The 18,026-nt window shown below is 43.5% G+C and overlaps 1 protein-coding gene across 1 annotated transcript in view; it reads left to right on the top strand.

Moving 5' to 3' along the window:
• FRMPD2 (FERM and PDZ domain containing 2) overlaps positions 1–18,026 on the top strand; it is an 81,579-nt gene that overhangs the window by 34,308 nt on the left and 29,245 nt on the right. Inside the window, exons 13-15 of the mRNA XM_044236604.1 lie at positions 2,850–3,035; positions 8,421–8,568; positions 14,064–14,280. Of these exons, the coding sequence (XP_044092539.1) occupies positions 2,850–3,035; positions 8,421–8,568; positions 14,064–14,280 (551 nt within the window). The remainder of the gene's footprint in view (positions 1–2,849; positions 3,036–8,420; positions 8,569–14,063; positions 14,281–18,026) is intronic.

The raw sequence follows: 18,026 nt of genomic DNA, 5'->3' as shown, positions 1-18,026 counted from the left end.
CATGCCTCAGATAGTTACAAATGCTTTGTAAATATCCTTCCTAAAGGCTACTCAGTGATCCTTTTTAAGGCAGTACTTTAGGGAATACTTATTTCTGGGAGCTGGTTCCCCAACCCAAGCCTGCTAGTCTCTACCGAACCTTACTATGAGAAGGGTTTGTCTGGATTATTCAGCACATTTTCTTAGGACAGATTCCCAGGAATGATATTATGGGGTCAAAGGATATGAGTTGTTATGATACTCTTGATGAAACTATCCGTTTGTTCCAACAGTTTTCAAAACAGCAAGGATGCTACATAGGCTGGGAGCCAGGAGAGCCTGGGTCCAGTCTAAACCTGGCTGCCACTGTAGGGAGAAGGAGAAAATAGTGAGATGCCCCTAAACACATGGAGATAAAGTGCCCCTGTAAGAAGACAATTAGCAACTGCAACACAGAATGACCAGGAGAGGTGCTCTGGAAGATTCCCTAGTAGAGCACAGAGAGAGAGTAATATTATTTATTTTTTTACAGATTGCAAATGCCCCTGAGGATCTTGTTTATTCACCCATGTTTTCAGATGTTATAGGAACTCTGTATTTTGCTAAGAGTGAGGACTCAAAAACAGACAAACTTACAATTCCATTTCTAGCTTTTAAGTGTACCTCTGCTTTCTCATTTGAAAAGAGATAACTACACTTCTCTTTTGGGATGGCTGTGAAGATTAAATAGCATGATGCATGCGGAATGTTTACAATGGTGCTTTGCCATTTTATTTTTAAAAATTTTTAAAGAGAGAGGTGGGGGAGGGGCAGAGATTCTTAAGTAGGCTCCGTGCCCAGGGCAGAGCCCAATGTGGGGCTCCATCTCAGGACCCTGAGAGCATGACCTGAATAGAAATCAAGAGTCATGCACTTAACCGACTGAACCCCCCAGGCATTCTGGCGCTTTGCCATTTAAAAATTTCATCACTCCAAGTACTTCAGGATCACACACTTCTCTAAAGACTTAAAAAATAAAGACTAAAATTAAATACTAAATGATTAAAACATGTAAGCAAGTCTAGCAAAGTCATCTTTAGTACTGAAGACGTTATAAGGCTTTAAATTCGGGGCGGGGGAGAATATCACATCCATTTATTTACAAGAATTGACCTTATTGTTTGGGATGGCCCTAATTAATACTGTAAGCACACGCCAAATCTGGCCATTACATATTTCAGCACCGAGTGCTCCATAAATAGTGTTTTGGATGCTGCTGCTGATGACAATGTTCGTGTCTCCAGAGTTAAAACAAGCAGGCTCAAGGCCCAGAAACTTCATCAACATCATGGGAAGCATCATAGGCTCTGCAGGCAGCGTAGCCTCTCTGCATAGATTATTAACAGAAGAAAAAAAAAATACAGCAAGGATCTTGAGAGAGCAGCTTTCAAAAGTCTTAATTTGTCCGTGTTGCTATTCCCTTGTCGGGGCATGGGAGAAATGGGCCTGGACAGAGTGCTCTCTGTTGGGGGGTGGAGATGGGAAACCAGATCTCACCCTTCTGAGAGGGTTTCCAGTTTCTGGAACAGGAAGTTGCTGCTGTGAGTCCAGGTGCATCAGCCTCTTGATGAGGCCTGGGATCTTGCAGGTGAAGGGGCAGCTGGTAGACACACCAGGATAGAGTCCTGATTACCATTCAGATGGAAAACCATTTGCACCAGGCTTATACTCCAATCTCTTAAGAATTTTATGAGCTTGATGCAATCCCCATACCTGATGGACCCTCAGGGCTCTGAAAAAATTCAGTCTCCTGACCTGGTAAACTGAGGACCTCCCCTGGACTGTAGGGACCCGACCAATGCCCTGTGATATGGAGAGCGATGCCAGTGGTCGCTCCTTTGCTCTGCAGGATGTTCATAACTTATCTTGCTTTTGTAGTGATGCTCACCATCTGGAAGATTGCTTTCTATGCCTGGGCCTCAGTTTTTCATAAACTGAAGGGGTTATAGCAGATAATATTTCAATAGAACTTGATAGACACAACTGAGAAAAGGAATCCCTTAACTTGAAATGAACCAGAGCAGTCTGAATTCTAAAAACTCGTTCAGAATATTCTTAGTCTGTTCTATCATTTTCAGAATACCTGCTTTCCAGGTTTTGTTTTAGGTACTCCATGAAAAAGGAATCCTGGGGTTAATAAGATAGGAAATGCTATCATATTAGAGATGAGGAGAAATTCTGTAGCAAGGAGATCGGGTTAGCTCAGGTTTTCCTAAACTTATTCAGCAGTCCTACTCTTTGTTTTTGGAACGTCTCTTGAAATGCTTCTTATGAACTGGTTTGAAGCCCATTATTTTATTATTTATTTATTTAATTTTTTGTTAACATATAATGTATTATTTGTTTCAGGGGTACAGATCTGTGATTCATCAGTCTTACACAATTCACAGCACTCACCATTGCACATACCTTCCCCAGTGTCCATCACCCAGCCACTGTATCCGCCCCACTCCTCTCCTTTCCGGCAACCCTCCATTTGTTTCCTGAGATTAAGATTCTTAAGGTTTGTCTCCCTCTCTGGTTTCATCTTGTTTCCTTTCTCCCTCCCTTCCCCTATGATCCTCTGCCTTGTTTCTCAAATCCCTCATATCAGTGAGATCATATAATTGTCTTTCTCTGATTGACTTATTTTGCTCAGCATAATACCCTCTAGTTCCATCCACGTCATTGCAAATGGCAAGATATAATTTTTCTGATGCTGCGTAATATTCCATTGCGTATATAGATACCACACCTTCTTTATCCATTCATCTGTCAATGGACATCTATGAAGCCCATTATTTTAGATTAATGGGAGTGTCTCTTCTAAATTGGCCTTTTTCTTGCTCCAGGTCACTCAGCAGCTCCCGGAATATGGTGTGCTGGTTCATCGAGTTCTCCCAGAGAAGGCCAGGGTGGAAGGGGAGATGGCCTTGGGGATCTGTACCAAGGGTGTCATTGTATACGAAGTGACAAACAACAGCAGAATTGCAACTTTGCGTTTTCAGTGGAGAGAAATCAGAAAGATTTCGACTTGTGTGAGTGCACCTCAGTGGATAACTGCTTCATTTCCCTTTGTCCTGATGCCCCTTTAAAGGAGCAGGGGGGTCATGTGATCTTCCCCTGAGCAGTAAGTTCACATCTGTTACTCTGGGACACTGTGATGTATTTGGAAGAAGCCTACCTTGAGATTGGAGAGTCCCCAGGAGGTCGTTTCCGCCCCACCATCTCTTGCCTGGACCCTCTGTACCCCCATGGATAGCCAGCCATCAGCTGGCTACACCTTCCCTCTGGGTAGAGTTCTCTTAATTCAGGGAAGCCACCGATGCTTAGAGCAAGGTTGGTTTTGGGAGATGGGAGAGGAGAGCCTACTGTAGGTGGAGTGGAATCTGCTCAGTTTTGAAACATTTCTCTAATTTCAATTTTCTTTCAAATTGTCTTCAATTTTCCGTGTGCACACAGTGTTCCGAGGCATCCTGCCTGTCTCCCATGAACTAGAGGTGTGCTACAGGATGCTGGGGACTGCACACCTTTGATGCCCATTGAAGGTTTAGAAGACATTTTTTAGAAACAAAAAACCCTATTAAACATATTGCATTTGAAATTGTATTTCAATGCCATTTGCATGAGCAAATTTATATACTTCCTGAATTTAGTTACAATACATTTGCCACTAAAAGAGTTATACCTGTCCCCACAGCAGATTATTCCAGTACCTAATCTTCCTTCTTGTCCCATGGGTCACCGCAGCTAGTGTGCCATTTCCTTTAGTGATGATTTCCTTATCAGTCACGAAAGTCTTTGTCTTTTGGCCCATGGGAAAAAAAAATCAGCTTTTACTATTTAATTTTCTCTTAGGGTTTTAAAAGTTTTCCTCCTGGCTACACTGTTGTTTTTATAATCATTATCTGATGTTAGAGTTTCCTAAGTAGAGTGTAAATGGTTTAATTCACTTTCTTAATGTTTCCTTCATTTTTTCCATCTTGGTTGTTGAGGTTAACATATTGTTTCAGCATGATTTTTTAAAAAGATTTTATTTATTTATTTGACATAGAGAGAGATCATAAGTAGGCAGAAAGGCAGGTGGGGTGGGGGGAACCAGCCTCCCTGCTGAGCAGAGAGCCCGATGCGGGGCTCGATCCCAGGACCCTGAGATCATGACCTGAGCCGAAGGCAGAGGCTTAACCCACTGAGGCACCCAGGAACTCCTCCAGCATGTTTTTAATAGTGTTTCATTTTCATTTTTTTAAAGATATTATTTACTTATTTGAAAGAGATAGAGATAGTGCATGAGAAGACAAAGGGGGAAAGGGCAGAGGGAAAAGGAGAAGCAGAGCCCAATGTGGAATTCCATCCAAGGACCCCAAGATCATGATCTGAGCCAAAGGCAGAGACTTTACCAACTGAGCCACCCAGGACCCCCTTGATAGTGTTTCATGATAAATTATTATTTGTCTTTGGAAAAAAACCTTTTATGTAAAAGTAAATAACTGAATAGAATTTACTTGAGTTCATTAAAATGGCTTATAATACACTACGGGAAAAATTTTCCCAAATATTTTTTACTAACTCTAAAAATAAACAATATTTATATTTATAAGATTTTTATAGTTTTAATGACTCAACTTTAATTCAATTGAAAGATTATTTGAGGAATTTTAATTACTGAATTAATTCAATACTGTTGCATTGCTTCCTATTTTCTTTATGTCATGGTTAACTGTTTAAATTTTTCAATCTAATTTGTTTTAGGACATTTGTCAAAATGCAGATAACCTAAAATGTAATTTTGAAAAATAGAATTTTTGAAGATACAAAATTTAACAATCCCCTTAAGTAAATCCTTTATATTTTTAAAGTTGGTTTAATGTTTATAGATATTTATTTTCCCATGACCAGGGACAATTCTTTAACTAAAACTGGAAGTCATCAGGTTCACAAGACAAACTTAGTAGCTTAAAAACAAAAACAAAAACAACCCTGCTACTAATTAAGGATTTCTATGCATTGATGACTATTTCCTCAGCATGAATATCTTTTTTATGGTAAAGTCATCCCATGAAATGATGTCACCAGTTGCTTGCCACAAATCAGAAATCTTGCACTGAAAATGACTGTCACTCTTCATGCTTCTGCAAGCAGAAAATGCAGAACTCAATATAAGAATGAGCTCAGGAAGTTGATTTCAAACTTGCCTAATTAATAGCAGATGCCAAGACGTTTCAGACAATTGGAGACCATTCATCTTGCCAGCCTGCAGGGAAATAACAATAGAGTTTGAGAAAAATGCCATTTTGGAAGACTGATTTGTCCGTGCGTTAGTAGCCTGTCTATAGCAGAGACAAGGTTCATTCTGAAGATTATCCAATTGAGGAAGGGTTCGTTATGGAATGATGAAACTACTAGTGTTGGTAGCCATCCCGGGTTATTTGCAGACGTTTGGAAGCCTGAAGAAGAAAGCAGAGGGCAGGGGAGGAGATGGGCTTGGTAGGGCTCCCTTTAAGAAAAAGAATATAAAGTTCTGAATGCAAACTATGAAATGAAAATGAATATTCCTTTAGAATGAGAAAAGAAATTACCACAACTTGTGAATTTAAAAATGGGAACAACTACTGCAAAACCATCAAGCCAAAACGATTATTGTCATTAAGTCACTCCCTGATAAACTGTAGTTCCTTTTTTCTTTCAAACATTGGTGGCGTACGTTCTGATGATGTTTCCATATTATGGGACTTTTGTAATATTTTCTCCAGAGGCAATAAAGTATAATTTAGACTTTCTTCCAGCATGGCTGACTGAAAGTTACTTTTCTTATTGAGAAGAAGCACAAAGCCTGCAGTTTTGCCCAGAGACACACCTGCTGTTTGTAGTGTCGCCAAAGGTTTCTGGGCTACGAGTGCAGGGATCAAATATTCTATTCCGTGTGATTCTCCATCAAGAAAGGAAAAACATGGTGTGATGTGTTGAGAATGTGGTATCTATGTTTCTAAAGTATATCCCCGATAGAACGGAAGTGCCGCTTGATCAGGGTGTTTTTGAGAATTAAGTCGGTTTTTCATTTCTGACAACTGAAAGAGATTTCTGCCAGACTGGCCTCTTGCTCTGAACATTTCCGAGCTCGCTTTGCACACGTTGCAGGAACAAGGGAAGACTTGCCCAGAACCCCTCCCGCCCCCCTCAACTTCATTAGCTCCACAGCAGATCTGCCTCCGTCTGGAAGAGCATCATCGTTCTGCAAAGAGATATCAGACCAGACACACCAACTAGCAGGCGAACAAACAGCAATAACAATATAACTCAAGGGGCTGAAATATTCAACATGATAAAACAATGCTTTGAAACTAAGTGAGGTTATGGAAGCACCACGTGTGTTTATACTCCAGCACCAGAGGCATAAATAAGATTTTTGTGTGTGTACTGAAAACTCTGAGATTCAAGTTTGACATCATCTTGTTCACAGAGCAGCTCACCTCTGTGAAAGTTTGCTGACAGATATTCATTTCTCGTTAAATGATCTTATCAAAATGGAGAAGAAATATGCAAGACCACAATCAAGACTGTTTCCTGCTTTATGCCTGGAAATTCCACTTATTGTGGTGCTTAGTACCATAAAGCATTAGTGTCTATAAAGGAGAGTCTTGTTAAGGGTTTATGAGTTGAAAGAAAGATTGGTGTGTGTGTGTGTGTGTGTGTGTGTGTGTGTGTTTCTCTCTTCTCAGACTTAATAAAGAATAGTTATTAGATCTTTTAAAAATGACATGCTCATCTAAAATTTTTTAGTACCTGGGTGCACTTAATATAAAATTGTCAAGACTATATGAGAGCATATCAAAGTGTACTGACAAAGGGGTTGGGTTCCAAGCAAATATTCAAGTTTGGAAAATCAAATACTCAGTTGGTGGAGTTCAGACATCATTATAATTTGAATATTAAGAAAAAATTACTAAGGCTAGCAGGACAACATCTATGAGTGTTTGAGAAAATACATTATTTTAAAAAAATCCAGATACAGTATAGTTCAATTGGACTCCAAATCTACTCACATTAGTAGAAGGAGGTTCAATGTTACATGTGTCAATAAAGCGAAAGAATATTTAAAAAATGCTCAAGTTATTTAAAATTGGGCTATAGGCAGGGGCACCTGGATGGTTAAATGTCTGCCTTTGGCTCAGGTCATGATCCCCACCCAGGTCCTGGGATTGAGTCCCAGATTGGCCTCCTGGCTCAGTGGGGAGTCTGCTTCTCCTTCTCCCTAGGCCTCTCTCCCAGCTTGCATGTTCTCTCTCTCACTGTCTCAAATGAATAAATAAAATCTTTAAAAAAAGTAAAATTAGGTTATGGGCAGAAAAAATTTCTCAGAGGAAAAGTAATGAATAATTACTTGTCTTTTGTTAATATTTGACCCTGTAGATGGAGCTTCTGAGAAATGGTGACTATTATGAATTAAAAGGGATTAACATTAACAAGGATCAGGAAAGGAACCCTTTCAAGCATAAGCCCTGTATTTATAAAAATTATCTTTCTAAGAGTAAGCTCAAGGTTCTTATTGAAATATCTAGAATATCTAGACTAGAGATTTTATTTAGAAGTTATATATAAATTTGTATTTACTATCATCTCTATAAGTTTGCATTTTATTGTTCTTATTAACACTGTATTGAAAATGTCATAGATTTTTTTTCCTCCAAAGCTCCATATAGATAATTCCATATAGATAATCCTCTCCAGTTTATCCCACTGAGCTGTACAGTATTATCATTTTGTATGTGGACCCTGAAGTTATGTATAAATGTGGGGAAGCATTTCTTGCTGATGTGACCTGAATTCTGCTGGAGTCTGGGAACTCTTGGTATATTTCCATCTCTGTAGGATAAAGACAATTGTATGACCTCCCTCATTCTGTAGCTTTGAGGGTGAAATGAATTAATATCCAGAAAGCACTTAGAACAGAGCCTTGCCCCATAACAGCAAGAAATAGAAAGTGCATACAGTGATCTTATCTTTTCTATAACCTTGCTAGCTGAAATTTTGTCTGCAACTTCTGGGAGTTTGTGCAATGAAAACTACAGGTATATTTTGTGGCCTTTCAAAATGCACACTGAGGATTATGTTCACTCCTTGCTGAGGGTCAAGTGTGTGCCTGGGTCATTTCCAATGCTTTCCACCTTGCACATTTCTCAGCAGTTAGCCATTGCCCAATTAATAAACATTGACTTTGTAAATGAAGAAAAAAATAAAATGAAGAATTTTTTTAAATCTAAGAAACAATATTGGGCCATGGTCATACATCTGTCATACACTTCTGGATGCCTAGTATATTGATCCCAAAATGGGGGCTCCAGCATTTGATAACTCTGGACAGTCATGCTTCAATGGACAGTAAACACAATTAACATATGAAAACCTGTGTTTGCTTCCTCCAGCGGAAGAAGTTCACCATCACGAGCAGCATCACTGGGAAAAAGCACACGTTTGTCACTGATTCAGCCAAGACCTGTAAATATTTACTAAGACTCTGCTCTGCCCAGCATGGGTTTAATGCTCAGATGAACTCCCTGCCTGTTGCAGCTGGTGAGTAGACATTATATTATACATATCAACCTCCAGTTTGGAAAGATTGTTATTTCATAAAACAATTTGTATCAATATAAACAGTTGACCCAGAAACCTAAAAAGTTTCAGATCTCTCTAATGACTCAAGAAGTACCAGTAACGAGAAATAGATTTTTTTTTCTTTGACTGGTAAATGCTAAAATAAATGACATGGGGGGAGGAGGTAAATGGATGCCATCGTTCTGAAGTGCAATGGGGGAGTATATATCAAAAGCCTTTAAAGAGCCCATGTTCCTTAGCCCTGAAATTTCATTTGTAGATGGAAACTTATCCAAAGGTGATGCATCGAGAAGTACACAGAAGTTTATGCTCATGGGTGTTCACTAGAACATTATCTGTAACAGTGACCATTTGGAAGCAACCTAAGTCTCCAAAGACAGAAGACTAGTGAAATAAATCCCATGCAGCTCTATAATTTAGACATTAAAGTCAGTTTTTGGAGGATGATGACATGTGAAAATACACATGATATGGTGCTAAGTGAGGAAACATGAAATATGAAGTCGTATCTCCCGCCGATAGAACTTTCTGCCATGATAGAAATATGCACACTGTTCGTTCTGGGGTCACTACCAGTGGGTACGAGGTCACTACCAGTGTGTCCCTATTGAGCACTCGAAAGGTGGATAGAACTGAGGAACTACATTTTTTACTTTATTTAATTTTAACTGACATACTTAAATGTAAATGGCTGCCTGTGCCTCCTGCCCTGGAAAGCAGCGGCCTCAACACCAGGATCGTATCTCGGTTGGTTTTAACATGTTCTGACACAAGGAAGGAAGAATATGGAAATGAACTGCACCAGAGTACCTTCTTGGGTTATATTATTGCCTTTGTGGCCCAGGCACACAGCACACAGGCATGATTATTTCCAAGCTTTCAACAATGTGCATGTAGAATGGCTTTAATTAGGGAAGAGACTATTAGGTGAAATGAGGCCACACATCACAGAAGGCTAGTTAATTCTTATTGAATTTTTAAGAAGTGCTGAAGAACTATTTATTATTGTTATGAGTACTTTCCCAGGAAGTATGCTAAGCCCTTCCATGAATTATCTCATTTATGCTCATAATACACTGCTTCCTTAAATCGCAATTGTCAGACAGCCTAAGGAGGCTGGCAGTAGCGTTACTGACAGAAGCAGACCAAAGCTCAGAGAAGAGAAGTAATGGCCCAGCTGGGTGGTACTGGGGCTGAGGTCTGAACCTGTGGCTCCTTGAGGCTTGGTGCCTAGGCACCTCACTTGGCCAGTACAGCCTTCCATAGCCTCCCAGAATAGGGACTTTAGGACTAGAGAGGTTTGAGTGAGCATTGGATGGATCTCATTTGCTGTTGATCTCTAAACATGGTTTCTTCTTTAGTTAGAAAAGAGGACCATCTGGTAGAGTGGTTTCAGTCTTCATATTCATACAGTGGTCTCTTTGAGCCAATCATCCTAGAGCTTTCTAGGGATGGGAAAATCTCAGACTCCATGCAGACCCACTGAAAATGTCTGCATTTGAAAAGAAGCCCAGGGGACTTGGATGCACATAGAAGTTTGAGAACCCCCAGATTGGAATGTGGCCCCTGGAGCCCATTGGACTCAGGGTAATGGCACTTACTAGCTGTGTGACTTGGGGCAATTCACTTCCCTTCTCTGAGCCTCAGTGTCCTCACAGAAGCACACTGGTGTCTGGTGGGCTTTAGAGGGACAGTATGTGTGATGTTTCTAGCTCCGTGTCCTGCGTTCATTTCTCCGTGTAAGTAGTTACAGCAGCTTCTGCTTGCCGGGATTTGGTTCCATGATAGCTAGTGCACAGGGGGACGGTCAACACTGGGATCTGGGGGCCTGGGACATGGGATCAGTCAGGAAGCAAAATTCCTGAGCATTTAGATGCAGAACCAAACCCAGAAAATAAAGGGGACATATGATTTGCAGCAAACCCAAATAAATTATAAATATTTCATTGAAATCGCAGAGTGGCAGATTTAGGGTGTTTGCAGGGAAGGGGAGATAATGAATGTAAATTAATTGTATATTACCTGCTTTTGCTGAGATACAATGTGAAATATCATCAATATTACTTTTATTGCCTGATACCAGTGAATGTGAAATATTTATAAAGGCTCATTTGTGACCCTAGTCCTAATAAGCCTGCTTTGCTCAGAACATACTGTTCTCTTAACTCCAAATTCTACCATCATATAAGAGTTTTCTGGAATCTAACCTTTGCATTAAAAGGATTATTAAAAGGATTATTTCAGACAATTTTTCTTTTTTTTGGGCTGGGTCAATGTGATGCTACTTTCTTCTATTTTTTTTCTAGATTTATTGAATTATTAGTGACATAAATACATAAGCTTAAGGTGTTCAAAGTGATGGTTTGATATGCCTATCTATTGCAAGATGATTCCCACAATAAGACAGTTATCCCCTTCATTCCTTTCCAAAATTACAATTTTTTTTGTTGTTGTTGTGGTGATACCATTCAAGAACTACTCCTTTAACAACTTGTAAGGAGGGGTGCCTGGGTGGCTCAGTGGTTTAAAGCCTCTGCCTTTGGCTTAGGTCATGATCCTAGGGTCCTGGGATCGAGCCCCGCATTGGGCTCTCTGCTCAGCAGGGGGCCACCCCATCTACTTGTGATCTCTCTCAAGTAAATAAATAAAATCTTTAAAAAAAAACTTGCAAGGATGTAGCACAATATTGTTAACAATACTCACCATGCTGCCTATCAGCTCTCCAGAACTTACAGCTTGGAGTTTGCACTCTGACCCCATTTCCCTCACCCTCAGCTTGTGACAACTACCATTCTCCCCCCTGCTTTTATGAGTTCAGCTTTTTAAATTCTGCCTATAGTGAGAATATGCAATATTTGTTTGCCTGACTTATTTCACTTAGAAGAATCCCCTCAGAGTCCATCCATGTTGTCTCAAATGGCAGCATTTCCTTCTTTTTTATGGCCAAAAAATACCATGGGTATGTTATATACATTCACGCACTTCTTCATCCGCTCCTGTGCTGTGATGGACACTTCGGTTGTTTCCGTGTCATGGCTATTATAAATAGTGCTTCAGTGGAATATGGGGGTGCAGAGATCTCTTCAATGTAGTGTTTTGCTTTCCTTCAGATCTATACTCAGAAGTAGGATTCCTGGATCATACGGTAGTTCTATTTTTAATTTTTTGAGAAACCTCTCTACTGTTTTCCATAGTGGTTGCACAGTTTCCATTCTTGCCAACAGCGCACAAGGGGTGCCTTTTCTCCACGTCCTCTCCAACAGTTGTCTCTTGTCTTCTTGACAAGTAAACTTTCAGACAGGTGTGGCATCTTATTGTGGTTTTGATTTGCATTTCTCTGATGATTAGTGATATTGAGCAGCTTTTCATTGGTCTGTTGGCCGTTTGTATGTCTTCTTCGGAAAAATTAGATAATTTTTCTTTGCCTTTAAAAACATGTCTTTGTATTAGAAACTCTGCAGACCCCATTTTCAGTGATTGCATCCAACTAAGAACTGGCTGAGTCCATCGGATGGCCCCGTGTGGTCCTCAAACTCAGTAAGGGTACAAGTGATCTCTTCCTTCCATACAACTCTCTCCACTATGATTTTTGTCTTGTTCAAGTGAGACTACCCACCCAACCACTCTGTAAGAAACTGGGTGGGGAGCGGGGGCGGGGGCGGGGGCGGTTCCCAACCTGCATCCGTTTTTCATCTGGAGCCTCTCACTGAGTGCCCTCCGATTGACCTGCCACTCAGTCATGTCCCTCAAATTGTCTTGCTCTCAGGCTTCAAAGCAACCTTTTAAAAACACTGATATGATCATGCTCTTCCACACTGAAAATTTGCAGGGGATTTCTGCTGTCTGTAGGGACAATCCCATTTGCCCTTGTGAGAGGCATGTCAGACTCTCCCCAATTTGGCCTGAACCTTAACTTATGTCTTGCCCTGAGTCCTCCATTTTGAGCTCCAGCTACACTGCGTCTCGGATGAATCTCTGGTGCTGCTGTTTTTGTCTCTGTGTTTTGGGCTCTTCTATTTCTAGTGTGGACTGTGGACTGCTGACTTGAGTGTAGGTCCTACTCTACCACTTAAAAGCCTGGGACCTTAAGCAAATTGTTAGTTCTCTTAGCCTCCAGTTCCTCCTCTATAAAATGGGTATAACAATATCTACCCCTATAGGGTTATTGTGAGGCTTATAGACAGTGTGCTTACCGCTGTGCTGAGCACGTACTAAGCATGCAGCAGACATGTGTTGTAGGTGTTGACGTTACTGTTGTTGCTTTGTGTCTGAATGGGCCCAGGCTCTGGTGTAAGATACTATACAACTCGGGCAAAAGCTGCAGGTCATATCCAAATCACTTGTAGTCTTTGCTCTCTCTTCCCCGCTGTGTGTGAGTGATAGTATCGAATGTCTCAGAGACACAGAAAGTTCTCGAAAAGCATTTCGGAAAGGCAACTTTTTATGGGGGCACACCCCTGGCCATGGACCAGATACCATTATAGAGCAAGGGGGCAGTTCTGCTTGAGGAAATACATGCTCACAGACCCCCTGGTTGTGGAAGCACTTCACTATGCTTTGCACAAGCACGCGTGCGTGCGCACGCGCACTCACACACACATACACAACACACAAAACCAGAGCCTCAGAGGTGCCATGTGCCTGAGCGTTTTTTCCTTCTGTTTTAGCAGGGAGCAGATGGCCAGAATTTAGTCATCATTTTCCTCTTTCACAATACAAACTGGGCTTTCTAAAGCCTAGTTAATTTAAGGACGCTATCAATCAAATCTTGGTTTCTCCTAAATGACATGAATAGCGGTGAGAGTCACTTACATGCGTGGTCTTGAGTTAGGGGTTTCTTTACAGTCATTTATTATACCCTTCTGCGTGAAGGAGAAAGGGAAGTTAAAGGCTGGGAGACGTGCTACATCTGATATGCATTCCTATTTCAGAATGTTGGATCTTAAATTTAAATACCAGGGAAACTCAACTGTGTAGAGGTTAAAGATTATATTCCACAGGCCAGAGCCTAATCTTGGAGGCCAGGTGATTTGAAGACCCAGTTGTCACAATGTTTGTGAGGACAGTTTTGTAAAGGCAGCATGCAGAATGGATGGTGGCAGTAAATTTTATACCAGGCTCTTTCTACAAGTTTTGTTGTGACATTGTCATGAATGTTAACACCCATCAGAACCTTGGCTGGGAGCCCGTCAGCTACAGGGGGAGGGAGAGCCTCTCCTTTCCCCCCCTGTGTTTTCTGAGGTTGCTTTCATCAGCGAGTGCCACTTAGGAAGGCTTGGCATCCTCGGGACTAACCACAAGAACCTCCTTGAGTCAGCCTGTGGACAGACTGAGCGGAAAGAAAAGCGGTAGTGGAGCCTGGGGTCTGTGATGTGGTGTTGCCCCAAGGGTGATAGATTCAGAACCATGCTTCTTTGGGCTTATGCTGCTCATGTCTTTCTCCCAAATTTCAGACCATGATAAATGTGTGCAAATGCCCAGTATGAGTCTTGCACACCTGGCCCAGTCCAAGTCTCTCACTTGGATTCAGAGATTATCAAGCTCAGAAAATGCACTGTTTTCACCCGCGCCCGGGCTGGAGGCTGCCGCAGGGGGCCTGCTGGCCGCGTCGATGGATAACTTCACTGTGAAAACCAGCAAGGAGACTGCGGCACGGGGAAACCGAGGCAGGTGGGTTTGACACTCTTGTTCTCTGAGCCCAGACCATCTTCTGCTTGGCACTCTGGAGCATTCCGTCCCTGAAGAAATTGTTTAAAGGATGTTAGATGTCTAAGGGAAGTATCCATTCATTCAACTGCCAACTGATTCCATAGAAATTTCCTGAAGGTGGGCTATGGGCAAAGTCTCTGCTGATGTCTGCAGGGGAGAGATCCCATTCTCCATGGGGTTGCATTATATTTTGGTGGGGAAAAAAACTAGGTAATGAGACAAAACCAAAGAGCACAAAATAAATGAACCCCTTTGGTCTTATCATGAACCAGGGACTGTTCCAAGCACTCACAAACACATCAACTGATTTTGCCCTCACCTCCCTGGGAAGTAGCTTCTATCATTCTCCCAGTTGTGCCGGGGAAGAAAGGGAGAGTCTGGGATTCGAGCGCATGTGGCTGGCTCAGGAGGGCAGACTCCTAGCCTCTGTGCTGTGCTGCTCTCTCTGCAGATGGATGGTTTGTCATTTAATTTGTAAGTGAAAATAATGAGCTTCGAAACATAAATTCACAATATAACACATGGATCTGTAAACTTAAAAATAGCCTAGAAGTTGGATTACACTTACATGGCAAGTTCTAGAAATAGCAGAGACTCACAGGCAGCACGTGACCCGTGAAAGTTGCTGGAGGAGCTGGTTTTTGGAATGAGTTATACATTAGCTTCAGCAAGAGGGTATGGGTGATTGGTCTGAACTGTGATGTCTGTCTGTAGCCACCTATCTAGAATGCTTTTCTATTTATAAATATTATATACTCCAAAGTAATTCTTAGAAGAGCATTGCCCCAGATTCTATTGGTGCAAATATGTGTCACCGTGTAGGGCAAACGAAATCAGTAATGATGGAGTCAGACTGTTGGTGTACCAACTGTTGTGTCACAAAGGACTCAAAAGCACAGGGGCCTAATTAGAACACCAACCATTCTGTTATTCTGTTTCACAGTTTTGTGGGATAGACGTTCTGGCAGGCCTTAGCTGGGTGACTCTTCCTCTTCAGGTGGCACGGCCTGGGGTCACTGACCGTGCTCAGCAGGACTGGTCTGGAGGCTCCGAGATGGCTTTCCTTACCCGTGTGGGCTCTTGGTAGGGATGGCAGAGAGAGTGAGTTCCGCTGCGCACCTGTCACTCCCTGCGTGGCCTCGGGCCCTCCCCACGTGGTGCCTCCAGCCAGGTAACCAGGCTCCCATTGGGCAGCTCGGGGCTCCACGGGCCCAAGGCGAGGCTGCCTGTCTTCTTAAAGGCTGGGTGGGCCTGGAGCTGACACAGTGTCACTTCCGCCCGTCCCCTTCCGTCAAAGGACTGCCAGGTGAGGACAGATTCGAGAGTAGCAGAGAGAGACGCCACCTATTGATGTGTGAGTGGCAAAGAGTGCGTGACCACTTTTAATCGGTCCCTCGGGCTGGCTGTACTTGACCACACGTTCTAGACGAGAAGCCTGAAGAGGCTGTGACTGACTCACGGCCCCCTTGAGATTCTGCTTACTGCAAAGGAACCTTCCCCAGGCTGGTGGGCTCCTGAGGGTCTGCTGGCGGGCTCGCCCAGGAGGGCCTTCACAGCACTGTGTGGCTGTCAGCCTTCCCAAGAGAAAGAGGAGTCTGAGGCTGCAGTAAGCCCTGCCACTGCTCTGTTTAGTTCACAAAGGCCACGTTTTCAGGACCCTTTGTGACTCACCTCAGAGGTGACCGGTAGCTCTTCTGTGAAAAGGAAGGATTTTCTGTGAAAAGGGAAATCGGGTTTTCTGTGAAAAAGGACATTGGGTCCTCGGCCAGGTGGCAGGTCCCTAGAAGCGCCCCCGTGAGATGATGACTGGGTGCAGCTGGTTTCATGGAGGTAGTGATAGGAAGCAGGAGTGAGCAGGGAGAAAGGGACAGGGAGGGAAAATCCAAAAAAGGAGGGCAGGGGCGCCTCAGTTAGTAGGCCTCTGACTTCGTTTCGGCTCAGGTTGTGGTCTCAGGGTCGTGGGATCCATCCCTGCACTGGGCTCCGTGCTCAGCCTGGAGTCTGCTTGTCCCGCTCCTTCCCGCTCTGACGCTGCGAGCGGTGTCATCAAAGTAGCTGGTGTGGGCAACCAGGCCTCGGCCTGATGACAAGGGAACAGAAGTCCTTGCAGAACTGTCTGTCTGAGGGACAGGCACACGGACATGTCGGTGCTCACTCCTTCCACCTCTGCTGGCGTGTTATCTGGGGGGAGGCATTCACTCTCTCACACTTTAAAGCAAGGTGAGGACAGTGGGGGAGGAGGCCACCAGAACGCTTTTCATCTTGCAAAACCGAAACTATATGTGCTAAACATCAATCTCCATCCTCCCCCCTGAGTCCTTGGGACCACCATTCTACTTGCTGCCCCCATGACACTGACTCCTCCCGCTGCCACATGTGAGTGACAGCTAGCCCTTCTGTGGCTGGCAGTAAGTGCCAGTCTCGGGCCTTTTTAAGCAGAGGGGGTACCTGTGGCCAGATCAGGTAGGCCATGAAAACCTAGGGCATAACTGTCCTTCCCTTTCTCCAAAGGCCCCCCCAAATGCCACCTTGTCCTCATAGCCTCTCTCAGCCCCTTCAGGACTTTCTCTGAAGCCCGTGCCTCTCCCTGGGCATGCTGGCGGGCTCCATCTAGCCAGAAAGGCTCCGCCCCACATCCTGTGGTGGGCTGGGGACTCCCAGAAGGCAGAGCCCACATCCGATCCACCTTTAGCCTCAGTGCCTTGTCACCCCAGGGCTTGACACCTGATAGGTGCTCCGTGAGCTAGGGTTGAACTTGATGAAATACACCGTATGGACAGGAGCTGAGGCAAACTGAGGCCTCATTTCGAATCTCTGAAAAATGGCTCTGTGCTTGCCCCTCGCCCCTGAACCTGCCTTCTCTCCCCCTTTGCCACTGTTCTTCCATTTCGAGCTCTGTCCCCTCTGAACCGTGCCAGGCTGTATGCGAAGAACATGGGGGCAACATGGATCCTAGGGGAGAGGGAGAGGCTCAGTGGGAAGCTGCCAAAACCTGCATCCCCAACTTGGTCTGGCTGCCTGAAGCAGGGGGGCGGGCATGGGCTCACTGAGCCTGGGGCCAGTCTGGGTGATGAAAGGCCAAATCTGTCAGACGGTGGCTTTCCTGCCCTTCTCTCTTTAGAGGAGGCCCCCTTCTGGCTTTTTCTAGGGCTCTGAGCCCCGGTGGCTGTTCCACTTCTCCTCTTTCTCCTGCTCTACTTTGCTCATCCTTCCATGTAGCTTATCTTGTGACCCGGAGGCGGGGCAGTGTCACCCCTGAATTCATTATTCTCCTTGGGCATAGAATACTCTTTGTTTACTAGAATACTGGCTAAGCCAAGGCCAGCTGCATGCCTGCATGAAAGGGTCTTGTTCCAAGCTTGGTATGATGAGGGGGAGACCGCAGGGCCCATCATTATGGTGGTGCAGGACGTGCCCTGCTCGACTCAAAACAGAAGCAAACAACAACAGCTTGGAACCCATTAAGCTCCATACTTACTACCTTGTTTTGGAGCCAAATGTGTATTATCATTTCACAAGCGTGGGAAGTAATATTCCTAATTTTCTGGTTAAGGAAAAGGAGGTTTTGAGGAGCACATATCCAACTCAAAGGAGAGACACAGACAGAGACAGAGGAGGCTCATAGGAGGCCCTGGGGACTCTAGGGTCTCCTTTGAGACAGAAAGACTCCAAATCTATTCTTCCCAGTGCACTCCTGACAATGAGGT

The sequence above is a fragment of the Neovison vison genome, chromosome 2 (genome assembly GCF_020171115.1).
Source record: "Neovison vison isolate M4711 chromosome 2, ASM_NN_V1, whole genome shotgun sequence".
In the NCBI taxonomy this organism is placed as follows: Eukaryota; Metazoa; Chordata; class Mammalia; order Carnivora; family Mustelidae; genus Neogale; species Neogale vison.
The sequence above is the reverse complement of the archived record's forward strand: the minus strand, read 5'-3'. Positions and strand labels throughout refer to the sequence as shown.